The following is a 22,271-nucleotide window of genomic DNA, read 5'->3' as shown; positions in this document are numbered from 1 at the left end:
GGAACTGGCAGACGAAGTGTTCCTTCAGATCTGTGCCAAATGGGGGTTGCCTGTAGCGGATCTTATGGCGTCAAGCGCAAATGCCAACGTCCCGTGCTTTACAGCAGACGGAGAGATCCTCGCTTGGTGGGGTTGGATGCCTTGGCCTCCTGCATGTGTTCCCTCCGTGGCCCTTGTTAGGGCGAGTACTCCTGCGGATTCGGCTACATCAAGGAGAGGTGGTTCTCATTGGCCCGGATTGGCCCAGGCGGCCGTGGTATGCGGATCTCCGGCGGATGCTGGTGGAGGCTCCCCTTCCTTTGCCTCTGGTACCAAACCTGTTGTCAGGGGCCGGTAACCATGGAGGACACCTGCCGCTTTGGTCTTACGGCATGGCTCTTGAGAGGGCGCAATTGAGAGACAAAGGCTATTCCAACAAGGTCGTCATCACTCTCCTTCAGGCCTGCAAGCGTTCCACTTCCGTTGCCTGAGCTCGGATTTGGCGCCAGTTTCAGGCTTGGTGTGCTGCTAAAGCACCCATGCGGGCTTCTGTCTCGCCGATACTTGACTTTTTGCAGGATGGTTTACAAAAAGGCTTGGCCTACAATTCCCTGCGTGTTCAAGTTGCAGCCTTAGCATGTTTCGGGGGAAGGTGGCTGGCCTCTCCCTGGCGGCTTATCCAGAGGTGGCACGGTTTCTTAGAGGGGTGCTTCGGCTCCGTCCTCCCATGCGGGCTCTGTGTCTGGCCTGGAACCTGGGGTTAGTTTTAAAGGCCCTTCAGTGTTCGCCCTTCGAGCTGCTTAGGCGAGCTTCGGAGAAGGATCTGACCCTAAAGATGGTCTTTTTGGTGGCCATTACTTCGGCGAGATGGGTGTCTGAGCTCCAGGCGCTGTCCTGTCGAGACCCATTTCTGCATTTGCACCTTCTAGATGTGCGAAGGGCTCTGTTGCAGTATCTGCGCATGTCAAATGCTTTCAGGACCTCTGATCACCTTTTTGTTTTGTTGTCAGGTCCTCGCAGAGGGTCTCCAGCGTCTAAAGCTACTCTAGCTCGTTGGCTCAATGAAGCTATTTTTTCAGCATATCTGCTGTCTGGCCGGCCTCCGCCTGAAGCCTTTAAGGCACATTCCACAAGAGTGATTTCCTCTTCTTGGGCTGAAACTGGAGCACTCTGTCTTCAAGAGATATGCAGTGCAACGACATGGGCTTCTAAGCTCTCATTTGCCCAACGTTACAGGCTGGATGTGGCTGCCAGGAGGGATGCGCATTTTGGAGCACAAGTGCTGGCGCGATTGCTTTGATACATCCCATTCGTAATGGATTCATCTGCTTGATGACAAAGAAGGAAAAATTTAGGTTCTTACCTTGGTAATTTTCTTTCCTTTAGTCATAGCAGATGAATCCATGAGCCCACCCTGATTGATTGATTGATTGATTGATTGATTGATTGATGCTGTTTTGGGTTCAGTTTTTCCTGTAGATATGTTCCCTCATTTGGAGAAGTTGGAAAACAGTCTTCAGGATTTCTGTTCTGTAACAGGAGGTTGAGTTCGTCCCTCCTTTGAATTACTGCTCCTGTTCTGGGGCGTTCGTTCGCTGTGAGGAAAGTTCATGTTATTCTACTTTGCAGTGTGACACTGCTTTGGAAGCTTCAAATACTGAGAGGCAGATGGAGCTAGCTGGCCAAGAGGTACTATGGTTTTTCAGTGCTCTCTATCACCCCCTGCTGGTAGGTGGACACAACCCATTCATAATGGATTTATCTGCTATGACTAAAGGAAAGAAAATTACCAAGGTAAGATCCTAATTTTCCCATGCATTGCTAGCACAATTTAATGACTTTGTATATTTCTACATTAGGTTTTTGTCTAAAGCTTTAGAAATATTATGATAGATGTAGAGCCATTAATCTCGATCGGATGGCAGGTTAGGGAGGGGGTGTGTGACCCTTCTTGCTTAGGGGTTCAGGTCATTGGTAGTCTGCCCCTGGGTGAAGTTAGGTCTGGGGAGGGAGATCCCTGCATGTAACTTTTGCGCCTGCATTAAAAGATTTGAATATCTGTTCCCTAAAGTACTGTGACGTTAGGTCTGGGGAGGGAGATCCCTGCATGTAACTTTTGCGCCTGCATTAAAAGATTTGAATATCTGTTCCCTAAATTACTGTGTTTCTGTCTGCAGGTATGGAATAGTCATTCCTGCAGTATTCAAATGGATGAAAGTGTAAATTTCAATAGAAGACAAGATTGGTTCAGCTCCAGAAGGTCTTGCATTCTTTTACTGTGGTGCTAGACACCCTGAGCATTTACAACTATAATCCTTCTTTCTTAAGAAAGTTATCATCTGTATTGTGCTAGGCATGGGACCAACCTGCACACAGCAGCAGTTACCATCAGACTAGATGGGTCATTTCAGTCCTAATCTGCCATCATCTACTATGTTGGAAAAAGGCATAATATAAATATTGAAGTTAAATTTATTTTTGTTACCAACCATCTTAAAATAACTTTTCATTTTTCCTTTAAACAAAATGCTTTTTCTGTCATCTTGTTCCTCTTGCTTCTTGGTCTTTCATTTCAGTTAGAACTGACCCTTATTTGGGCTGTAGTGCCACGAGCTTTCATTTGAAACTATATTTTGTTCTAACCCTCTTCAATCCCCTCTCTCCTATCTAACCCAGTCATATATTGGCAGTCCTCCTAGAATGCATCCTTAGTCTGGACACTATTGCACAATGTCTAGAACCCTCTCCGTCACCCTAGGGCCCTGACGGCGAACCTATGACACGCATGTCAGCACTGACACGTGTAGCCATTTTCGATGACACGCGGCGCTGCCGCAGTGTGGTCCGCCCTCGCTCCCGGAAACTAACCTTAAAGCCTCCTTTCACGTCGCAGCAGCAGGGCAGGCCACTCCTTCCTTCCGTGTCCTGACCTCGCCTGACGTAACGTCCGCGCGGGCGGAGCACAGAAGGAAGGAGGAGAGGTCTGCCCTGCTGCTGCTTGCTGCAACGTGAAAGGAGGCTTTAAGGTTAGTTCCGGGCCCGGTAGCGGGTGGAGGGGTGGCCCGGCGACCTCGGGTGGGCAGCGATCTCGGGGGCCCGAGGGCGGTCCTAGTAGCAGTGCTTTTTCTTGAAGTGACACACCACCCGAGTTATGCTCGGTTTTTTGGTGAATTTTGACACACCAAGCTCAAAAGGTTGCCCATCACTGCCCTAGGGGCTACTGTCCTTGTGGCATTCCTAACTGCAGCTGGCCAGGGGAGCCAAAAGCTGACTGGGAATCAAACCCAGGTCTCTTGCATGGCAACACACAGTGCTGATACTAAACTATTGGGTCAGCTTGGAACTTGTCTTTTGTCAGGATTCCTAGGTGAAAGGTTATTACCTGGAGTTTTTGGCTTACCTGGAACCCAGATCTCATGATTATTGTGGATATTGTTCATGAAAGTATATAGAATGAATAATAAAAACTGTCCTGCATTACTCTAACTTTTTGCATTCTATACAGCGAAGCAAAATGCAATAATCGTTCTCTCTTATGATTGTCTTTATCTGAAGAAAAAAGAAAAGCAGATAAGATCAGTTGTATATATATTTTCTTATAAAAATTGCTTTATTAGTTGTGTAATAATTTCTGAGTTGTGGGAGATAGGGAGAAGCATGTTGGCTGGATTCATTTCCTGCCTCTTATCACTTGGAAATCCATTTCTAGTGTTGGTGGATGGAGTATTTATATTTGAACTGTAATAAAGGCTGGGCTAGGGACTCAGCATACCTGACTTCGTAGTGGTGATCTGAACGGAGATAGAATCAACTTTTGAAATATTGCCTTGCATATTTTATCCTTATGTCTTTGTTCCTTCATCCTGGCAACTAACGGCTTGCAAGAGCAGCAGCTGGCCTCCTGGTTTTGGCTCCCCAGTGCATGAGCTGAGGTGATAGTGAAGGTCCATTCTCTTCATAAATAGGACTTGAGTTTGGGCATAATATTATGCTGTGTGTAACTAGCCTTGAGGAAAAAATTCTGGACCTCTTATTCTTGGCATCTATTTTACTGCTATTCGGTATATTATAAGGGAAATATAGGTTATGTCTAGTATTTTCATTTTAAGACTACCCCCATCTCACTGCATATAGCTGTGTTGGTTTTCTTGTTCCTTGCACTGCCAAGGATTATTCTTAGGGCAGAACCTCTTAGGGAGAACCAAGGTTTGGCTTCCTTTAGCCGCTGCCATATGTGGTTCTGATTTCTGGCTGCTGAATGTTTTACTCCCTCAACTGCTAAAGACTGTGGTTGAATCAGTAGCAACTGATCGGTCACAACTGATATTTCAGCAATGGGATATGGGATCTGCAGGATCCTAAAGGCACCAGGTTGCTGTTTGTCTAATTCTGAATATCTTATATTCCACAAAATACTATTCCTTGATGAGCTCTTATCTCTCATGACCGATATTAGGACCCATGAAGTATGGTCAGACCAAATGCAGGCTTAGAGCCCCCATAGTTCATGTTTAAGATGACATCTGTGAGGACAGTGCACTTAGGAGGCTGTGTGTAATTCTTGGCCACAGACGTATTATGGGGTATTTTTCAGTCTGGAGCCTATAAATAAGAAAGATGTGGGAGAAGAAATGGGAAAATATGAGTCACCTGGATGGAAACACTGCATTGAGTCCTTCTCAGTATGGGGGAAAAACTCTTCACAGACAAGGCTGGTGGGTCTGAGTGGTAGCATGCATGTTATTAACGAATATATTAAAACTGGACTCTGCAGGCCTTGAAGGGTTAATACATTATCTCCTTGCAGAAATGATTTAAAAATGCAAGCTTAGTGTGTAAAAGAAAAGCTGGGCTTTGGGCAAACAAGAGAAGCATGAAAACAGATTACTTATCATCAGACCTTTTATTAAAGGCCCTACAATTCAGCAAAGACAATACAAAAGAACAGGAAGTCACCATCTATCAGCACTGGCGGCACTGCAGGAAATTGTCATGGGAGACGTATTTGCACGGCAGTTGCTTTTAGCAAGCTTTGCTGGCACAGTGGGCAAATAAGCAGCAGGTGGGCCTGTTCAGCATTTTATCGGAAAAAAAGGGATGATGAATAATGTTTGTTTTTTGTTTGTTTTTTTTAATTCAGTAAGCAAACTGGTTTGTCAAATGCCCTCCAGCACTTCACAATTTGAGGCCCCATAGTAAGCTGTGTTCAGGGAGGCCATGTGTGAATGATGGGGTCGAACTGCATGGAATGTCCGGTGTAGTGCGCGTGTTTGATCTGGTAAGTTTCATAACCCCTGTATGCTTGTCATGAGGGTGCTTGATTGCTTTGCTGTCAAGTGTGCTGATGTGTGTTTTATATCATTGAAGTTAATGCTTGTATTCCACTTTTCCAGGTTTACTGATCTGTTCAATGGGTATCATGAACCTCCACCCATTGATCCCCCTCCATTGCATAAAAATCAATCATAGTTATAAAACATACTAATCCTTCTCTAAAGCACAGGAAAGCCTCAGTGATTTTTCCACCTACAGATGCATAAAATACGCCAGTGTTCTTCAACAGAAGGCCCACAGGCCAGTAGTAGCCTTAGGGCCTCTTGTTTTGGCGCTGTTGTCATTTTTGTTTTGTTTGGGCTACTAGTTTGCATTTTTTTTTTTAAACCTTTTGTGCTTCTCAGCAATAGTTTTAGTGGCCGTGCCTGAGGCACTTTTTATTTTATAGGATCACCCCCCCCCCCCCCCCCAAAGGGCCCGATTGTTAGTGACAGGCTGGCCATATAACTGCTAAATAGATGAAGTTTTATACATATATTCATTGGTAGAAAGTGGATAAGTTCCACTATTGAATATTATTTTATACAGCTGACTAATCTATTTAGCTTTAAACTTGGCCCCAGTCTCTCCCAAACTGAGATCATAAATTCTGGGCATTCAGCCACTTGAATTGCCAAAATTTAACATTCCATAGTCCTCCCAATTAAAAAAAATTAAATAATGGCCTCGTATGTCTTTAAAAAAATGCTAAATCTTACAGAACCCATCGGTTCCCATTATTAGATTGGATTGGATGTATTTCATCATTTAGTCGATGATGCTCGAGGCAGGTTATATAAGATGATCATAAAATCACAAGCCAGTAAGTTATAAATAAAGCAATTAACAATACAACATCATACAGACAAGGGGACAAAGCAGTATAGTTTTATGGTTATAATGTATTTAAGTCCTGTTTGGTGGCATGATGAAATATTTTGACATCTGCCAGATAAGAAACCCAGATCTTTGTCCTATCACATTATAAACCGTGACAACTTATACTGCTTTGTCATCCTCTGATCACCCATCCATCTCTCTCTGTTTATCTCCCCTCCCCTCCTGTACCTTTCCCCATTGGACTGTCTGATATATCTTCATTTGTTCACTTCTGATTGTTAGTCTAATAAAAAGGTATCATCTTTGTTTTGTTTTGTTTTATTTCTATTTATTACCTTTATTAGTGGACTAACGTGGCTATCGCACCACGTTACTCCAGATAGCAAGAAACTGGCATTGGCATGACTATACTAATGTTGTTGCATTATAGACTTGTATGTGACAGATGTTTGTCTGAATATGTTGATAATTGATCCAGAACTGATTCATGAAACTAAGTTATGTTTTTGCATTTTTATTAATAAATGGGTTATTTTTGTCAACTTTAAGATGATTGGCCTACCTCTAGGTATTCCAATAAAAGATTCAAACTTTTTAGCAAATATTTTTTTGCTAAAGTGGAACAGTTCTAGGGGGTAAGACATTTGAAAATCAGCATATTTAGTTTTCCTGTTCTTTAAGCTCCACCCTACTGGAGTCGTGTGCGCGTGTCTGCTGGCTTGACGTTGGGAGAATCTTGCTAGTCCAGCAGGCTGGACGTTTGGTATAAAACAAGCCTCAGGCTGCTGCTGATCTTGACTGCTTTAGGATAACAAGGTCTAGATACCATTGAGAGTAGACAAGATTGGTGATTCAAAAGGTTTGGCGTCTCTTCTCCAGGTGACCTTGATGGCTGCTTTATTGAGTACCAGCTAGCAGGAACAGAAATCTCTGCTGTACTCTTTCTCCCATCGTTTAAAGAACAAGGGAGTTCTTAGCTTGGTTAACTCTGTTTGTATTGTCAGCTCCCACAAACCCCCTAATACCTTTAAAAGGGTGTGCTCCATTCCATAAATCTTTGGTTTCTTCAGGGCTCCATTCATCTTGTCTTTCTGTTATAACAGTTATACTCTGAGAATATTCAGCTGCTTTTCGTATGGTACCTGGCTCCAGCTGAAGTGTCAGACAGGTTCATGTATTCAAAATGGATTGGGCAAGTCTTTTAAATTTCCTATTTTCATTGTTGCAGTGGTGTTAATCAGATAGAGCTGCCTACAAGAAACACCCTTTCTCTAGGCCTTTCGTGTGCAACCCCCTGCTTTCTCATCATTAGTAGCTTGGTGCACTGTCTCACATCATGGGCAGCGTGACTGAAGAACATAAGAATAACCATACTGGGTCCATCTAGCCCAGTATCCTGCTTCCAACAGTGGCCAATCTAGGTCACAAGTACCTTGCAGAAACCCAAATAGTAGCAATATTCCATACTAGCAATCCCAGGGAAACCATGTCTATCTCAAAAGCAAACTATGAACTTTTCCTCCAGGAACTTGTCCAAATCTTTTTTTTTAAAACCCAGATATTCTAACTGCTGGCAATGATTTCCAGAGCTACTATTCATTGAGCGAAAAAATATTTCCTCCTGTTTGTTTTAAAAGTATTTCTATGTAACTTCATTGAGTGTCTTCTAGTCTTTTTCAAAAAGTAAAAAAAAAAGAGTAAAAAATTGATTCACTTTTACCTCTTCTACACTGCTCAGGATTTTGTACACCTCAATCATACCACACACTACCCCTGGATTCTATATATGGCAACTAAGGTTGTGCGTGGAAATCAGTGTGCATAGATCATGCAACGTAATTGATTAACGAGTCAATCATCACCAAGAACTGACTGCTAGCAACCAATTATTGGTGTTAATTGGTCTTAGGAGTTACATGCACATTGTATTCTATAACGATGTGCATGTAATTTCAAGGGGGTGTGTTTTGGGAGCACTCCTATGAGTTACATGCATTTTTATAGCATATGCCCAATCCATGCCTAATTTAGGCGCTGGCACTTATACCTGTTTTGGCAGACGTGAATGCAGGTGTCTTAGGTGCGGATTAGGTGCCATTCTATAAAGTGCGGATACCCTTTAGAGAATAACAGCTTGACCCCTGCTAAGGATGAGAAATGCCATTTTGAACTTGGGTGCTCAATGGAGCAGAAACAACCAGGTGTCTGTTCTGCTCCTCACTAGACCACCAGGGAAACCCATGGTAAGAGCTAATACGACATCAAAGGTGGTGGGGATCATCTTTAGTGACATCAAGGAAGGGTCTGGGAAGGAGGGGGAGCTGGACATGAACCGGATAGTGGGCCTGACTTGGGGTCTGCTATCTGGATTGCTGTTGCCAGGAACCTGCTGTATTTGATTGCGGCAACACAAAAGTGTGAAATGGGGGACACGCTCTCTCTTCGTTATTTCTAAAATTGCTGCTCTCATTGGATGTGCCAGCAAATGGGCATTCACTTCAGCCCTTCTACGTATTAATTTACAGAAGGTTCTGCATGCAGCAGAAAAATACAGGGGACCTGAATGTCTCAATTCTAAAATGGGCATTTATGTATCTATAAAATCGCCTTAAACAGGTGTCCACTTGGAATTCCAACCTAGGCTACCTATTATATAATATTACCCTCTTTATGGTCTAGAATCAGAAGCTGACATTGGTTTCCTTGTATGTGCTCTGCTTATTAATGTGTCTTTGACTAAAACCAGAGGATGCAGTTCAGCTATGTCCAAGAAATCAGGAGATAGAGGACACTGGAGGGCTCAGTCTCCACAGTTTCATGATCCCATGTAGTTGGCTGTGTCCATTTTCCGTTGTTTGCAGTTCTGTCTCTCCCTTTTCTCATTATCTTTCTATTGGAGAGCCAGCAACAATTATATGGTGTTTGAGGAAAAGTGGTTGATATAGGGTCAGCCAAGAATTAGAAAGTTGGATGGAATGGCCCTCTGGCTTTGTTTTAACCTAAGTAAATATACTGTGTATTTAAGAATAAATAGTTACAGACATAACAGTGCAAGTTGCACATGTGGTCTGTAATGTTAGTACAATTTGTAGGACAAGTAATATGTTGGAATAAAATCTATCATTGGGCTGGTTCTGTGACAGAAGTGCTGCAGAACAGGGGATAAGGGGTCATCTTCAGATGCCTGCCAATTTGGACCAGTAAAGCTGGGTATGGTACAAAACTGGTGGGTGGGAAGACTGATAACTGTCATATTGTGACAGCCAAAGAGGAAGTGCCCCCCGGATCTTGGTGGCGCAGCCAAATAGCAGACCACAACATATAATAAAAACAAAATGCCCACCGCGGCCATGTTTCATCCATATAGTTTATATTATACTTGTGGTGAATACATTTGGTGATGGATGCTCTTCAGCTGGTCTGCTGTTTGCTCCATTTTGGATCTTGCAGATCACCTGGTTTTTTGTTTCCTCAGACCTCTGGTTCTTGGGTCAGTGAAACCTTCAGAAAATTGGTGGAGTGGGGGAAGAAGTGAGTGCTCAGAAGTTGGCCTCACTTGAGGATTTCTCATTGTTTCTCCGCTTCCATTGTTAAGCAAAGCAGTTGACAAAATGGTATTCTGGTGTTTGAAGAGTGCCGTGGTTGCCTGATGCATTCCTTGGGAAACAGCCAAAGAGTAGATCCTGGTTAGAGCAGAAAGCTGAGAACCAGGGAAGTCAGGTTCAAATGTCACTGATGTTCGTGTTTTGGACAAGTCACTTAACCCTCCATTACCTCGGGTACAAACAGGGGCCAATGCAGAAACCTTGCATTATTAGAGCCTTACACAAGAGTAACGCCAATTTTGGCTTTCTAATGCAGTAACCAAATGATATGGAAAGAGGCCCAGTGCAAAAAATGTTTGCTAATATGGGGGAGCTCACTGGTCATATGCGCAAACTGGTCTGGGCTAGTGGTGGCTATACCTTGCCATCTGATCCTTTTAAAGATTATAGCTTGAAAGTGGAAAGAATGACCTGTGCCAGAGGGTCCTCTTAATAGATAATGGGGCACATTTATTAACGGGCATTAGCATTTGGCGTTACCACAGATATGTTAACTGTAGATCTCACACTTTCTTTTCTTTTTTCATGGTATGTTTTATGCAGGTTGTGCTTTAATGTACTCATTAGTGCACAGTGACTGCTAGAGCTTAATGCAGGAACATTTAGCCCCGGATTCTGTATATGGAGCTCGAAATTGGGAGCATGCTCAATTTGTGTGTGCAGTTTAATTGGGTAATGAACCAATTAGTGCCAGCAATTGTGCACTACCAATCAATTATTGGCGTTAATTTGCACAATTTGGATTTACATGTACATCTTGCTAAGTTCTGTTTCTTAGTGTCAGCTTACACCATTCTGAACCAGTGGATGTTATCCCTTCCCACCAGCAAATGGAGGAAGATAAAATTGAATTCAACCAGTGATATCACCAGTTGTAATCTGTGGTGTTCTCTGAAACAATCCAGTATTTTTCTCTACCTTCCAGCAGGTGGTAGGTTGTATTATGGTGCTTTGTCTGTGGCCTAGCTCCACGCTGTGCTGGCTGCAGCTGCACAGCATGGTCAAGCCTATTGTCTGCTCCCAGGCCACAGTCTCAGGACAGTACCTGGTTCAGCTTGGAGCTTGGCTCCACAGCCCCCAGTCGCATTCCTTAGTGCCTCTGGGCGAGGCTTTGGCTTGCTCCTGAGGGGTGTGGTCACCCCACAGGCTCCCTCTGCAGCTCCCAGGTGCTTTAAATTTCCCCCAGATTGCCCTGAGCAGCCTTTTCTGCTGCTCTTGTCACTTTAACAAAACAAAAAAAAAAAAAAAAGCAGAGCAGTGGTTCAGGGATTTCCCTGCAAGGTAATTACCTTAGTTTTTATGCCCAGAGAGCCCGGGACAGAGCAGCATCCAATTTCCTGAGTCGAGGTGGGTTTGGGCAGCGTGTCAGACCCACATCTGCCTGGCACGTGGCCAGGGATGCCCTCCAGGAAGCGCTGCTGTGTGCAGGAACTGGCAACTTAATATAGCTGCCGCTTGTCTGCATACAGTGCGATGGGACTTCAGAAATGATTTTGGGGGGGACCTCTAGAGTTGATGGGTTCTTTTCCCTTCCCCCCCCCCCCCCCCCCCCCTCCACTGAGGCATCGGGACCCATGGTCCTGATTTTGGTGGAAATGTCGGCCATTTTGTCTCCCTTGAGGATTTCATCTCTTCCTGCTTCCCAGCAGCAGGTACCTGTCCTTTCTACATTGGGGCTCGGGTGGGGAAGGGCCAGATAGGGCACTGACTATTTGGAATAGATTCTTAAAACATGCTGACTGTGGTGTTTGAATATTGATCTGATAGTATACAGTGCACAATGTCAAATAAAAGTGCTTGCAGCCTAGTGATGCATGTAGTGTGCTCAGCTTTGTAACGTATCTTACCCCTTAAAAGGCAGCTCTCGCAGCCTTTCCCTCATTCAGTGGGACACATGGTCTTGGGCAAAGGAGTGTGGTTGTTGTGTTAGTCTAGTTGATATGGTAAGTATGATCTTCTCTTTCTGTCCCACCTCTTTTCTCTCCATGCTATCATTGGAATGGTTTTTTGATTCACATACCTTTTTTTTTTTTATAATGTCATGTCTTGCTCCTTTTGTATTGGTCTGATGAAGGGAGTGTGAACCCCTCAATGCTTATCAGAAAATTTGTTTCATTACTCCAATAAAAATATCTTGCCCTGTAGTTTTGTTTGTTTGCTACCTTTTATGTCTGTGGACAGGCGTGAAATCCAAAGAAAACCATGAAGAACAAGTACCTGATACCAAAAGCAAAAATCCCTTTGCAAGTAGGGTTTAGTTTGGTTTTATTAGAATGGAAATATTTCTCCAAGGACTAGTAGGATACAGATATTCTGATGGAGCCCAGTGTGGGAATCTCTTCCAAGCGACCATTCCAGAACCTTCGAGAACATCTCACTGGAATGTGTGTGCCTCCCTGCCCACCGTCGCCGCATGGGACCAGAGCATTGTGAATTCTATTTTGCTTCCTCCCACTAGCTTACGTCTTCCAGTCTCTCATGCAGTTGCAGTGTAAAGTGGTTTTCTGTTGCATGTAAGTGTTTGAATGAGACTCGCCTTTCCTCTCTTTGCCCTTTTTTATTTCCGTAGTCAGGTTTTCTTTGTTTTCATGGCCCACTAGGCCTACTTAGGCCTTGGGCACCTGGTTGGGGACGTTTTCACCATCAGGCCATTTTCGCCTTTGGCTATTTTTCCTACCATATCCCAGAAAACTCCCAGTGATTTAAAAAAGTTCACCCGACATGGCACCATGTTTCCACAGCGATCACTCGTATTGTACTTCATTATTTCATTTTTTCTTTTATGACGCTGAGCATCTTTCTGAAGATAGCCAGTGTTTAAGACTCTTATATCAAGACCCCTGAGGCAGGTACTTTGCTGAAACACAGTGCCGTGTTGGGTGTTATTTTCTACTGTATCTCTATCTTCCTTTTGTTATTGGAGGTCCCTTGCTGGTCTCACTACTCTTTTACGTGGACTTTTATACGTAGTGGACCACAGTCTTCCGCTTCTGCAGTTCTCCTCTCGGGGCTCCAACATAGACCTCAGTCCATATATTCTCCTCTCTTTGCTGTCTGGAACTAGATTCCTGACACGACAGCTGTTTTGGTCAGACAGTCCTTCAGAATTTATTTGGCATTTAAAATCCAACTCCACCCACTTAGGCTGGTTTGTTTTCAGTTCCAGGCAGTCCAAAAAACAAAAGTTTTGGACAGACTGGTAGTTAGGGATTCCCATCACTCAGAATATCTGTATCCTGTTTGTCCTCAGAGAAAGCAGAGTTATTTATCTGTAGCAGATATTCTCCAAGGACAGCGGGATGCATATTCTAACTTCCCCACCCTCCTCCCCTGGAGTTGTGTTCTATCAGCTAGACTGGTATGGTCCCATGCCCGTGATGGTGGGCAAGAAGGTTTGCACATGCATGGTGAGCCCCTCTCAAAAGCTTTTAGAATGGTTGCTGGGGAGTGATTCCCGCTCTGGGCTCCATTGGATGACATCATCCATCAGTCAGAATCTGCATCCTGCTGTTCTCGGAGAACATCTGCTACAGGTGAGTAACCTTTGCTTTCCCTTCATTTCACTGAGGCCCCAATGCTCAAAAGTAAACGTGGATGCTAGAGTCCATTAGTTCCCTATTAGCGTTTGCATTTACCTGCGCAGAATGTTCAGAGGGGTCTAGCATGGGAAATGATGAGCGTGCCAGGAACTAGCGCAGATGGCATGCGGACATAATCAAGCTCATGTAAGTTAGGCTATTTTGTATTCCTCCGCAGTGGTCAGAAAAGAGTGCCCAAAAAGAAAACTGCCTTACTGCTATGAAAAATAGCGCCAGGTTGGAGCAGGCGTTAACGTGTTGGAAAAAAAGATTTCCCATGATTCTCATGCTTTTCTCATTCTTTATTTAAAATCTGCTGGTTTTTATTGCTTTTGGAAGCAGAAGATAGCCCGTGCAAGCCATTAAGTGCTGGTCGTGAGAAACACCAGACCCAAGCGAAAGCACACGTTGACGTTTGTTTTCTGCGTCTAAATTTAAAGTGTCTATGCTTAAAAAAAAAAATTAAATGCCCAAAGTGAAAACACACATTGGTGTCGGTGTCCTGCATCTAAATATAAGGGTTCAAGCTTTAAAAAAAATTTTAAACACTTATATTTAGACTGCAGAAAATAGATGCCAATTTGTGCTTTACATTCGGGTTTTATCAGGCGCATGTTCACAGGAGCTGAGCTTACTGTGGAACTGAATTGCGCATGCAGCAAGCACAATCTTCTTGCGCCAAACCACAATCCCGCTGAATTCCCTAATGCTCAATGCTATGAGCAGGCCTATATTTGCATCTCGTTAGCATTGAGCATTAGGTCGTTGCTCTTTTGCAATGTTCTAGCAATATTTTTATGGCGCTATTCAGAATAGCGCCGTAGTTTTGAGCATCAGGGCCTGAAATTTTCTGATGTTCTGTTGCTAATCTTGCCCATTGGCTTGTATTTTCTGCCAGGAGTCTGTTGGTGAGAGTCTTCAGAAGGAAGCCTTGAAGAAGCGAGTGATGAAGCAGGTACTGTATATGACTGTTTGTGGGAGACAAAATCTTTTGCAGTTGTTTTTGGAAAAGTGAGGACTGGGTTCTTTTTTTTTTTTTTATAACAGTAACCCAGTGATGGGAACAGGAGGCTGAGAACCAGGGAAGTCAGGATTCAAATCCTACTGATGCTCCTTGTGATATTGAGCAAGTCCCTCAACCCTTCATTGCCTCAAGTACAAACTTAGATTGAAAACCCTTTGGGGACAGGGAAATATTTACTGTACCTGAATGTAACTCATCTTGAGCCACCACTAAAATGTGTGAGCTAAATACAAATCCCTTAACCTTGTAACTCAATTTATAGTCTACCACCACCTATTCAGTTCAGGGCAGATCACAATAAAAAGAAGCCAGACCCAATATGTCTGGGAATTACAATGACCTACAGAGTAACCTAAAAAGTAATTTAATATTCAATAAAATTTCTGGGGTGATAGAAAACTACACAGACTCATTGAATATTCAAATATACACATGTAGCTTCCCCTTGTAATCCTATCCTCAGATATAGCAGGGGCAAAATACAGGTGATCCTATAGTTACATAAGGGTTGCTGAATTTTCAGAGCATTTACCCAGGAAATGTATTTTTTAAATGTTTTGATTGTGGATGTCTGTCCAGTTTCACTTGCATTTTGTCCTGCTAGCCTGTGAAGGGACAATTTTGTTTCCCCTGGAGATAAACCTTGATACACTAGTTAGATTTCTGATAGAGCAGTTTTTTAATCCCCTGGGCACTGTTGAAGCTGTAAAGAAATTAATCTTTTACTCCTAGAGATTTAGAATTAATCCAAGGGTATGGGGTTTTTCTTTTTCTTTTTTTTTTTTTTTTTTTGTCAAATCTGATGTCCCGATGGGTGGCAATTGTGTGCTTTCTTTATGATCTTTGTCCCTGGGTACATAGAGATTTCAATCTCTTCAGTTAACTCCAATTCTAGTTTGTGTTAACTTGCCAACTGTTGAAATAGCATTTACAGTGTTCCTCTTAGCAAGTTCATCTGGATTTTCTTTTAGTGTTTAGCTACGTTGTGATGTCAGAAGAAAATGCTAACAGTGCTATTGGTTTGGTCAGGTGATGACATTGTTTTCTTTCTGACATGGCGATGAACCCTTTTTATTTTGGCTATAAGAGGAATTGATTTTTTTTTTTGCTCAGTATCTGGATAAAGCCACTGAAAATATTCTGACTGCCTTTGCACTATGCAGGGCGGAGCCACGGTCAAGCTGGAAGTTATCTGAATCCTACCAATATACTACACCAGTACCCAGATAACAATCCAGATAAGTTAGAGCAGCAAAATAGCAGTCCTAACTTGGATACCAGGGCTGAATATCAGCAGTTGGTTTATGCCTGAAATGTTCTTTCCTGGTATCCAGGTATAAATTTGAATTCAGTGACTGTGGTGTTTCAATATCATGAGAATAGATATTGCAACTCCTGTATATTTAACTAATTTAGAAAAACTATGTTTTACATCTGTGTTGGACCTATAGGGTAATAATACAATGAGAGTTCTTCTTAACATTTTTGTAAGCAATATTGCTAGAGAGCTGTCTGGTAAGGTTTACCTCGTTGCAGATGATACCAAAATCTGCAATAGGGTATACACCCCAGATTGTGTGGATAACATGAGGAAGGACCTAGCAAATCATGAAGAATGGTGTGAAATTTGGCAGCTAAGATTTAATGCTAAAAAAAAATGCAGGGTCATGCATTTAGGCTGAAAACCCCAAAGAAATGGTCCAGTTTAGGGTGTGAAGAACTTTTGTGCACGAAAGAGGAACGGGTCTTGGGTGTGAGCATATATGATGATCTTAAGGTGGCCAAACTGAAAGCGAAAGCTAGAAGGATGCTTGGATGCATAGGGAGAGGAATGGCCAGTAGGAAAAATGAGGTTCTAATGCCCCTGTATAAGACTGGTGAGATCTCACTTAGAATATTGTGTACAATTCTGGAGACCACACCTTCAAAAAGATATAAACAGGATGGAGTCAGTCCAGAGGGCAGCTACTAAAATGGTCAGTGGTTTTCATCATAAAGCATATGGAGACAGACTTAAAAATCTCAATTTGTATACTTTGGAAGAAAAGCGGGAGAGATTAGATGTGCATTTATGCCATGTCGGTATTTAAACATCTCTCATCATAAGAGGTGTTTCTCTTTCAATTGAAAAGAAACTCTGGAATGAGGGGGCATAGGATGAAGGTGAAGGGGGATAGACTCAGAAATAACTTGAGGAAATATTTCTTCATGGAAAGGGTGGTGAATTTATGATACTGCTTCCCAGTGAAGGTGGTAGAGATAAAAACTGTATCTGAATTCAAGAAAGATTTGGGTCAAGTACATAGGATCTCTAGGGAAGAGGACACCATTGATATTTAGCCCTGGTATCTGAGTCAGGCAGGCTGGATGGGCAGGCTGGATGGGCAGGCTGGATAGGCCATATGGTCTTTTTTTTTTTTTTCTCCCTTCATTTTTCTCTGTTTCTGCATAAGAATTTGTTCACTATTAGGGATTGTTCTGGTTGCTTATTTTATAACAGCATGCAGGCAACCATATGAATGATCCCTTTCTTTTTCATCCTGCTAGACCAGTCCAGATGAGTGAGTTATGTTCTCCAACCAGGAGGTGGAGACAGAGAACACTGACAAACCAGTGATGTCATCCCCAGTATAAAGTTTAAGGTTTATCTAGTACTTTATATACCACGTTTCACAAGACACCAAAGTAGTTTACAATATCACAAAACTGGAAATTTAGAAAAAGAGAAAAAAAGAACTCCATATCTCTGATACGGCAGAATAATATAGGTGTGGTGCAGCCGTGGAACTTGTTGGTATTTCTCTGCCTCCAGCAGATGGTGCAGATGGATTGATGCAGCAGGATATATGTATATTTTTTATTTGCTGGGCCTGGTTCCCTGGGGTGCACGCTATATTTGTGAGCCTTAAGCCAAAAGAGCTCTCGGGGATTGGTCTATAGACCTTTACCTTGATTGAGTAGGAGGAGCTCTTCCAGGAGCCCCAAACTTCAGCCTACATTTCTTAGCTTGGTGAGAGAAAAGGTCAATGAGACTGAAGAGGGGGTAGAGATGGCATAGATGTGGTCAGATTGAGATGAACGGAATTAGCAAAGAACTGTTCCAGCAAGCAATACCTAGTTCAGATAGCTTGTTCAGTAATAGGACATGGGCAATGAAGTTGAAGGCAGAACTGAGATCCAAAGAAATTGCAAGGGCAGCCTTAACCTCACTCAAAGCCTCTCTGAAGGGTACTGATCAAGGCAGGAAGGAAAACCACAAAAAAGGCCAAGGAAGAGTAGTAAAGAACCAAAAGTCCAAAAATTTCAAAAGAAGGGATATGACTTTATTAAATGTCCAAAAAACAAAACAGCGAAGATGACTGACAGGAACAAAAATAAAAAAGGATGATCTGATGAAGACTTCCATATCATCAAGCTGATCAATCCATAGACTGGTGGGTTGTGTCCATCTACCAGCAGGTGGAGATAGAGAGCAAACTTTTGCCTCCCTATATGTGGTCATGTGCTACCGGAAACTCCTCAGTATGTTCTCTATCTCAGCAGGTGGTGGTCACACACAGCAGCAGCTCTGGCTAGGCCTCCAAGCCTAATCCTTAGGTTTTGTTGAGGCCTGGGGTTGAGGGCTCTTTTGAGCAAGTGCAAACCTGGTGGTGCCAGGTCCCTCCTTTTCTCCCCCCTCCCGCTGGCTCCGTTTAAAAAAAAAAAAAAATATTTTTAAACGTCTTTAAAGGCGTTTAATTCGACGTTTCTTTAAACGTTCATTGCAGCTACTCACTGGGACACCAGTTCGTTACAGCTCGGAGCGGCAAGCAGGTAATTTTACCTTTTTATAGCGGGCAGGGGGTTCCCCGATTCTTCTCCTCGTGGCAATGGCGTCGGAGGGCGAGGGCGCAAAGGGTCGCTCCCCGGATCGCTGGAGCGCTTCTAGAGGGGATGCGGGGGTTTTACAACCTGATTCGCCCTTGATGGGTGATAGTTTAGTGACCGATGAATGTCCCGGTCGTTCCTCCGGCGTGGCGGTTCTTTCCCGCCATAAACGCCCATCCCCCGCTCCTCGCCTCCGCCATCTTGGCCGGCCACGCGGCTCGGACGGCTTCTTCGGGGCCGCCCTTGAGGTTGGAGACATTAATGCCATGAACGCCCTTAATTTGGGCGACGGCACAAAAGCGGCTAAAGTTAAGCGCCGTTCTTCCCGCGCGGCTCCTTCACGGAGTTTCGCGCTGGACGCCATTTTGGATGCGCAGCATGTCTCTCCCCCGCTATTGCGAGCGCTGGTTGAGAGTGCGTCTAGGGCTGTTGCCCAGGCTGCGGAAGTGCACAGTCTGGGGGGTTTCTCCCCCGAGTTTGTTTTGCTGCTGCATCAGGCTTTCCTCATGCAAAACGCTGCCCCTGCTCCCTCTTCTGATAAAGAGGTTGAGGTTCCCAGAGGTAAACGCCCTCGGGTTGATTTCCAGGCCTTGGAGGACTTTTGTCTCCTCCGATGTAGATGAGGGCAGCGTGTCTGAGGTCTCCCAACGATCCTTTGCGGATTCCTTGGAGGAGATAGATCCCCGCTCGGATGGAGCGGATGACCCCTCTGCAGCGCGGCTTTTTAGCCCAGAGGATTTGCCCAACCTGTTGTTACAGGCCATGGACACTTTGAAGATTTCCTCTCCGGAGGACGTCTCTCCCTCAACCCCTGTTGGCTCTGCCATTATGCTGGGGACGAAGCGCCCGCCTAGAACCTTCCACGTGCATGATGCCATGCACACCTTAATTGCGGCTCAATGGGATGTCCCGGAAACGAGCCTTAAAGTGGCTAGGGCTATGTCCCGCCTCTATCCTTTGGCTGTGAGTGAACGTGAGGCCTATCTGTGGCCTACCGTGGATTCTTTAATCACTGCGGTGACTAAGAAAACGGCGTTGCCGGTGGAAGGTGGCACGGCCCTAAAGGACGTCCAAGACAGAAGATTGGAGGCGGCCTTAAGGTCGTCCTTGGAGGCAGCTGCTTTAAGTTTGCAGGCCTCAGTTTGCGGCTCCTATGTGGCCAGGGCGTGCCGGCCTATGGTGCAGCGGGCTTCCCCCTCGGATCATTCCTTGAGGGCTGATTGGCCGGCCCTGGAATCGGGCTTAGCCTATTTGGCAGACTTGCTGTATGATGTCTGGAGAGCCTCAGCTAAAGGCATGGCTCAGACAGTCTCTGCGCGGCGGTGGCTTTGGCTGAAACATTGGTCTGCTGACCACGCCTCTAAATCCCGCCTGGCTAGATTGCCTTTTAAAGGCAAGCTGCTCTTTGGGGTCGAGCTGGACAAAATCGTGACCGATCTCGGCACGTCTAAGGGCAAGAAATTACCAGAGGTCAGGGCTCGGGTTAGTACTCGTCCCGATACCTCCATACCGCCCGGGCAAGTCGGGTTCCTCTGCCCCCTCTTCCTTCAAGAGGAATTTCTCCCCCAAGTAGCATTCCTTTCGCAGAGACCGCCGTCCCGGAGGTGCTCCCTCCGGTCCTCCCCCAGGGTCTCGTACCCAATGACGGGGCCTTGGTCCACGCCCCAGTGCAGATTGGAGGACGGCTGTCCTCGTTTCTGGGCGAGTGGACCACTATAACTTCAGACGCGTGGGTGCTGGAAGTCATCAGAGACGGCTACAAGCTAGAGTTCTGCCAACCCTTAAGAGACGGGTTTGTACTCTCTCCCTGCAAGTCTCCGGTCAAGCTGTGGTAGTGCAGCAGACCTTGGACAACCTGATCCGCCTGGGTGCGGTCGTTCCGGTGCCAAGAAATCAGATTGGCTAGGGACGTTACTCCATTTACTTTGTGGTTCCAAAGAAAGGAGGTTCTGTCCGGCCTATCCTCGACCTCAAAGGGGTCAATCGGGCCTGGAAAGTGAGGCACTTTCGCATGGAGACTCTCCGCTCTGTTATAGCGGCAGTGAAGGCAGGAGAGTTCTTGGCTTCCTTGGACATCAAGGAAGCGTACCTGCATATTCCCATCTGGCCTCCTCTCCAACGCTTTCTGCGTTTTACAGTCCTGAGACGACACTTCCAGTTCAGAGCCCTCCCTTTCGGGTTGGCTACTGCTCCGCGGACCTTTTCCAAAGTAATGGGGGTCATAGCGGCCTTCCTGCTAAAGGAAGGAGTACAAGTCCATCCTTATCTGGACGACTGGTTGATCCGAGCCCCCTCTTATGCAGAGTGCGGCAAAGCTATGGACCGGGTAGTTGCTCTTTTGAGCTCCCTGGGATGGATCATCAACTGGAAGAAGAGCCAGCTGCGCCCGACTCAGTCCCTGGTGTATCTGGGAGTTCGATTCGACACCCAAGTGGGCAGAGTGTTCCTGCCAGACAATCGGATTGTCAAGCTTCAGGCTCAGGTGGACTAGTTCCTAGTAGCCTCTCCTATTCGGGCTTGGGACTACGTGCAGCTGTTGGGCTCTATGACGGCCACGATGGAAGTAGTGCCCTGGGCCAGGGCTCATATGAGACCACTACAGCTATCTCTGCTGCTGCGCTGGACTCCGATGTCGGAGGATTATGCTGTGCGCCTTCCCGTGGACCCAGCAGTGCGCAAGGCGCTGAGCTGGTGGACGCAGACAGACAAGTTGTCTGCAGGATTGCCTCTGGTGACCCCGGAGTGGATTGTCGTCACGACAGACGCCTCTTTGATGGGCTGGGGAGCCCACTGCTTGGGAAGGACAGCGCAGGGGCTCTAGTCTCCTGCAGAGGCAAGTGGTCTATCAACCTCCTGGAACTCAGAGCCATTCGCTTGGTGTTATTGGAGTTCATCCCGGTACTCGTGTTGAAGCCTGTACGGGTCCTGTCGGACAATGCCACGGCTGTGGCCTATATCAACCGCCAGGGAGGTACCAGAGCGCCCCTCTAGCCAAGGAGGCTATGAGTCTTTGCCAGTGGGCGGAAGCGAACCTGGAGCAGCTTTCAGCGGCCCACATTGCCGGAGTCATGAATGTCAAGGCGGACTTTCTCAGTCGCCATACCTTGGAGCCCGGAGAGTGGCAACTATCTGCTCAGGCGTTCTTGGACATCACGAAGCGCTGGGGCCAGCCGAGCCTAGATCTGATGGCGTCATCGGCCAATGGCCAAGTGCCGCGCTTTTTCAGCAGAGGACGGGACCCTCGATCCCTGGGAGTAGATGCTCTTCTCCAACAGTGGCCGACACAAGAGCTCCTCTATGTGTTCCCGCCCTGGCCCATGTTGGGCAGGGTGCTAGACCGGGTGGCAAAGCATCCCGGCAGGGTAATCCTGGTGGGTCCGGATTGGCCCAGACGTCCCTGGTATGCGGACTTGTTCAGGCTCTCAGTCGACGATCCTCTGCGGCTGTCAGTGGAGCAGGGCCTGTTACATCAGGGTCCCGTGGTGATGGAGGATCCCTCTCCCTTTGGTCTTACGGCCTGGCTATTGAGCGGCAGCGTCTGAGGAAGAAGGGCTTCTCAGACAAGGTCATCGCCACTATGCTGAGAGCGAGGAAGCGCTCTACTTCTACTGCTTACGCCAGGGTTTGGCGTATCTTTGCAGCATGGTGTGAAGCAGGCTCACTTTCTCCCTTCACTGCTCCAATTTCTTCAGTGTTGGCGTTCCTGCAAGAAGGTCTGGAGAAAGGCCTGTCGCTCAGTACCCTTAAAGTCCAGGTAGCGGCTCTGGCTTGCTTCAGGGGCCGCCTGAAGGGTGCTTCCCTGGCTTCGCAGCCAGATGTGGTGCGCTTTCTCAAGGGAGTTAATCACCTGCGCCCTCCTCTGCACTCAGTGGTGCCTGCGTGGAATCTCAACCTGGTGCTAAGAGCATTGCAGAAGCCGCCTTTGGAACCCTTGTCGAGGGCATCTCTGAAAGACCTGACGTTGAAAGCAGTCTTTTTGGTGGCTATCACTTCAGACAGAAGAGTTTCCGAGCTCCAGGCGCTCTCATGTCGAGAGCCTTTTCTGCAGTGCACTGAGGCAGGAGT

At 45.7% G+C, this 22,271-nt stretch overlaps 1 protein-coding gene across 3 annotated transcripts in view; it reads left to right on the top strand.

The window, feature by feature from the left end:
• The window catches only part of NSRP1 (nuclear speckle splicing regulatory protein 1), a 91,075-nt gene that overhangs the window by 42,316 nt on the left and 26,488 nt on the right, over positions 1-22,271 (top strand). For all 3 annotated transcript variants that reach the window (XM_030185702.1, XM_030185703.1, XM_030185704.1), the window contains one exon: positions 14,214-14,270. In XM_030185702.1, coding sequence (XP_030041562.1) covers positions 14,214-14,270 — 57 coding nt within the window. Of the gene's footprint in view, positions 1-14,213; positions 14,271-22,271 lie in introns of those variants that run through there.

Source organism: Microcaecilia unicolor, chromosome 13 (genome assembly GCF_901765095.1).
Source record: "Microcaecilia unicolor chromosome 13, aMicUni1.1, whole genome shotgun sequence".
Lineage (NCBI taxonomy): Eukaryota > Metazoa > Chordata > Amphibia > Gymnophiona > Siphonopidae > Microcaecilia > Microcaecilia unicolor.
This window is presented reverse-complemented; position numbering and strand designations above follow the sequence as displayed.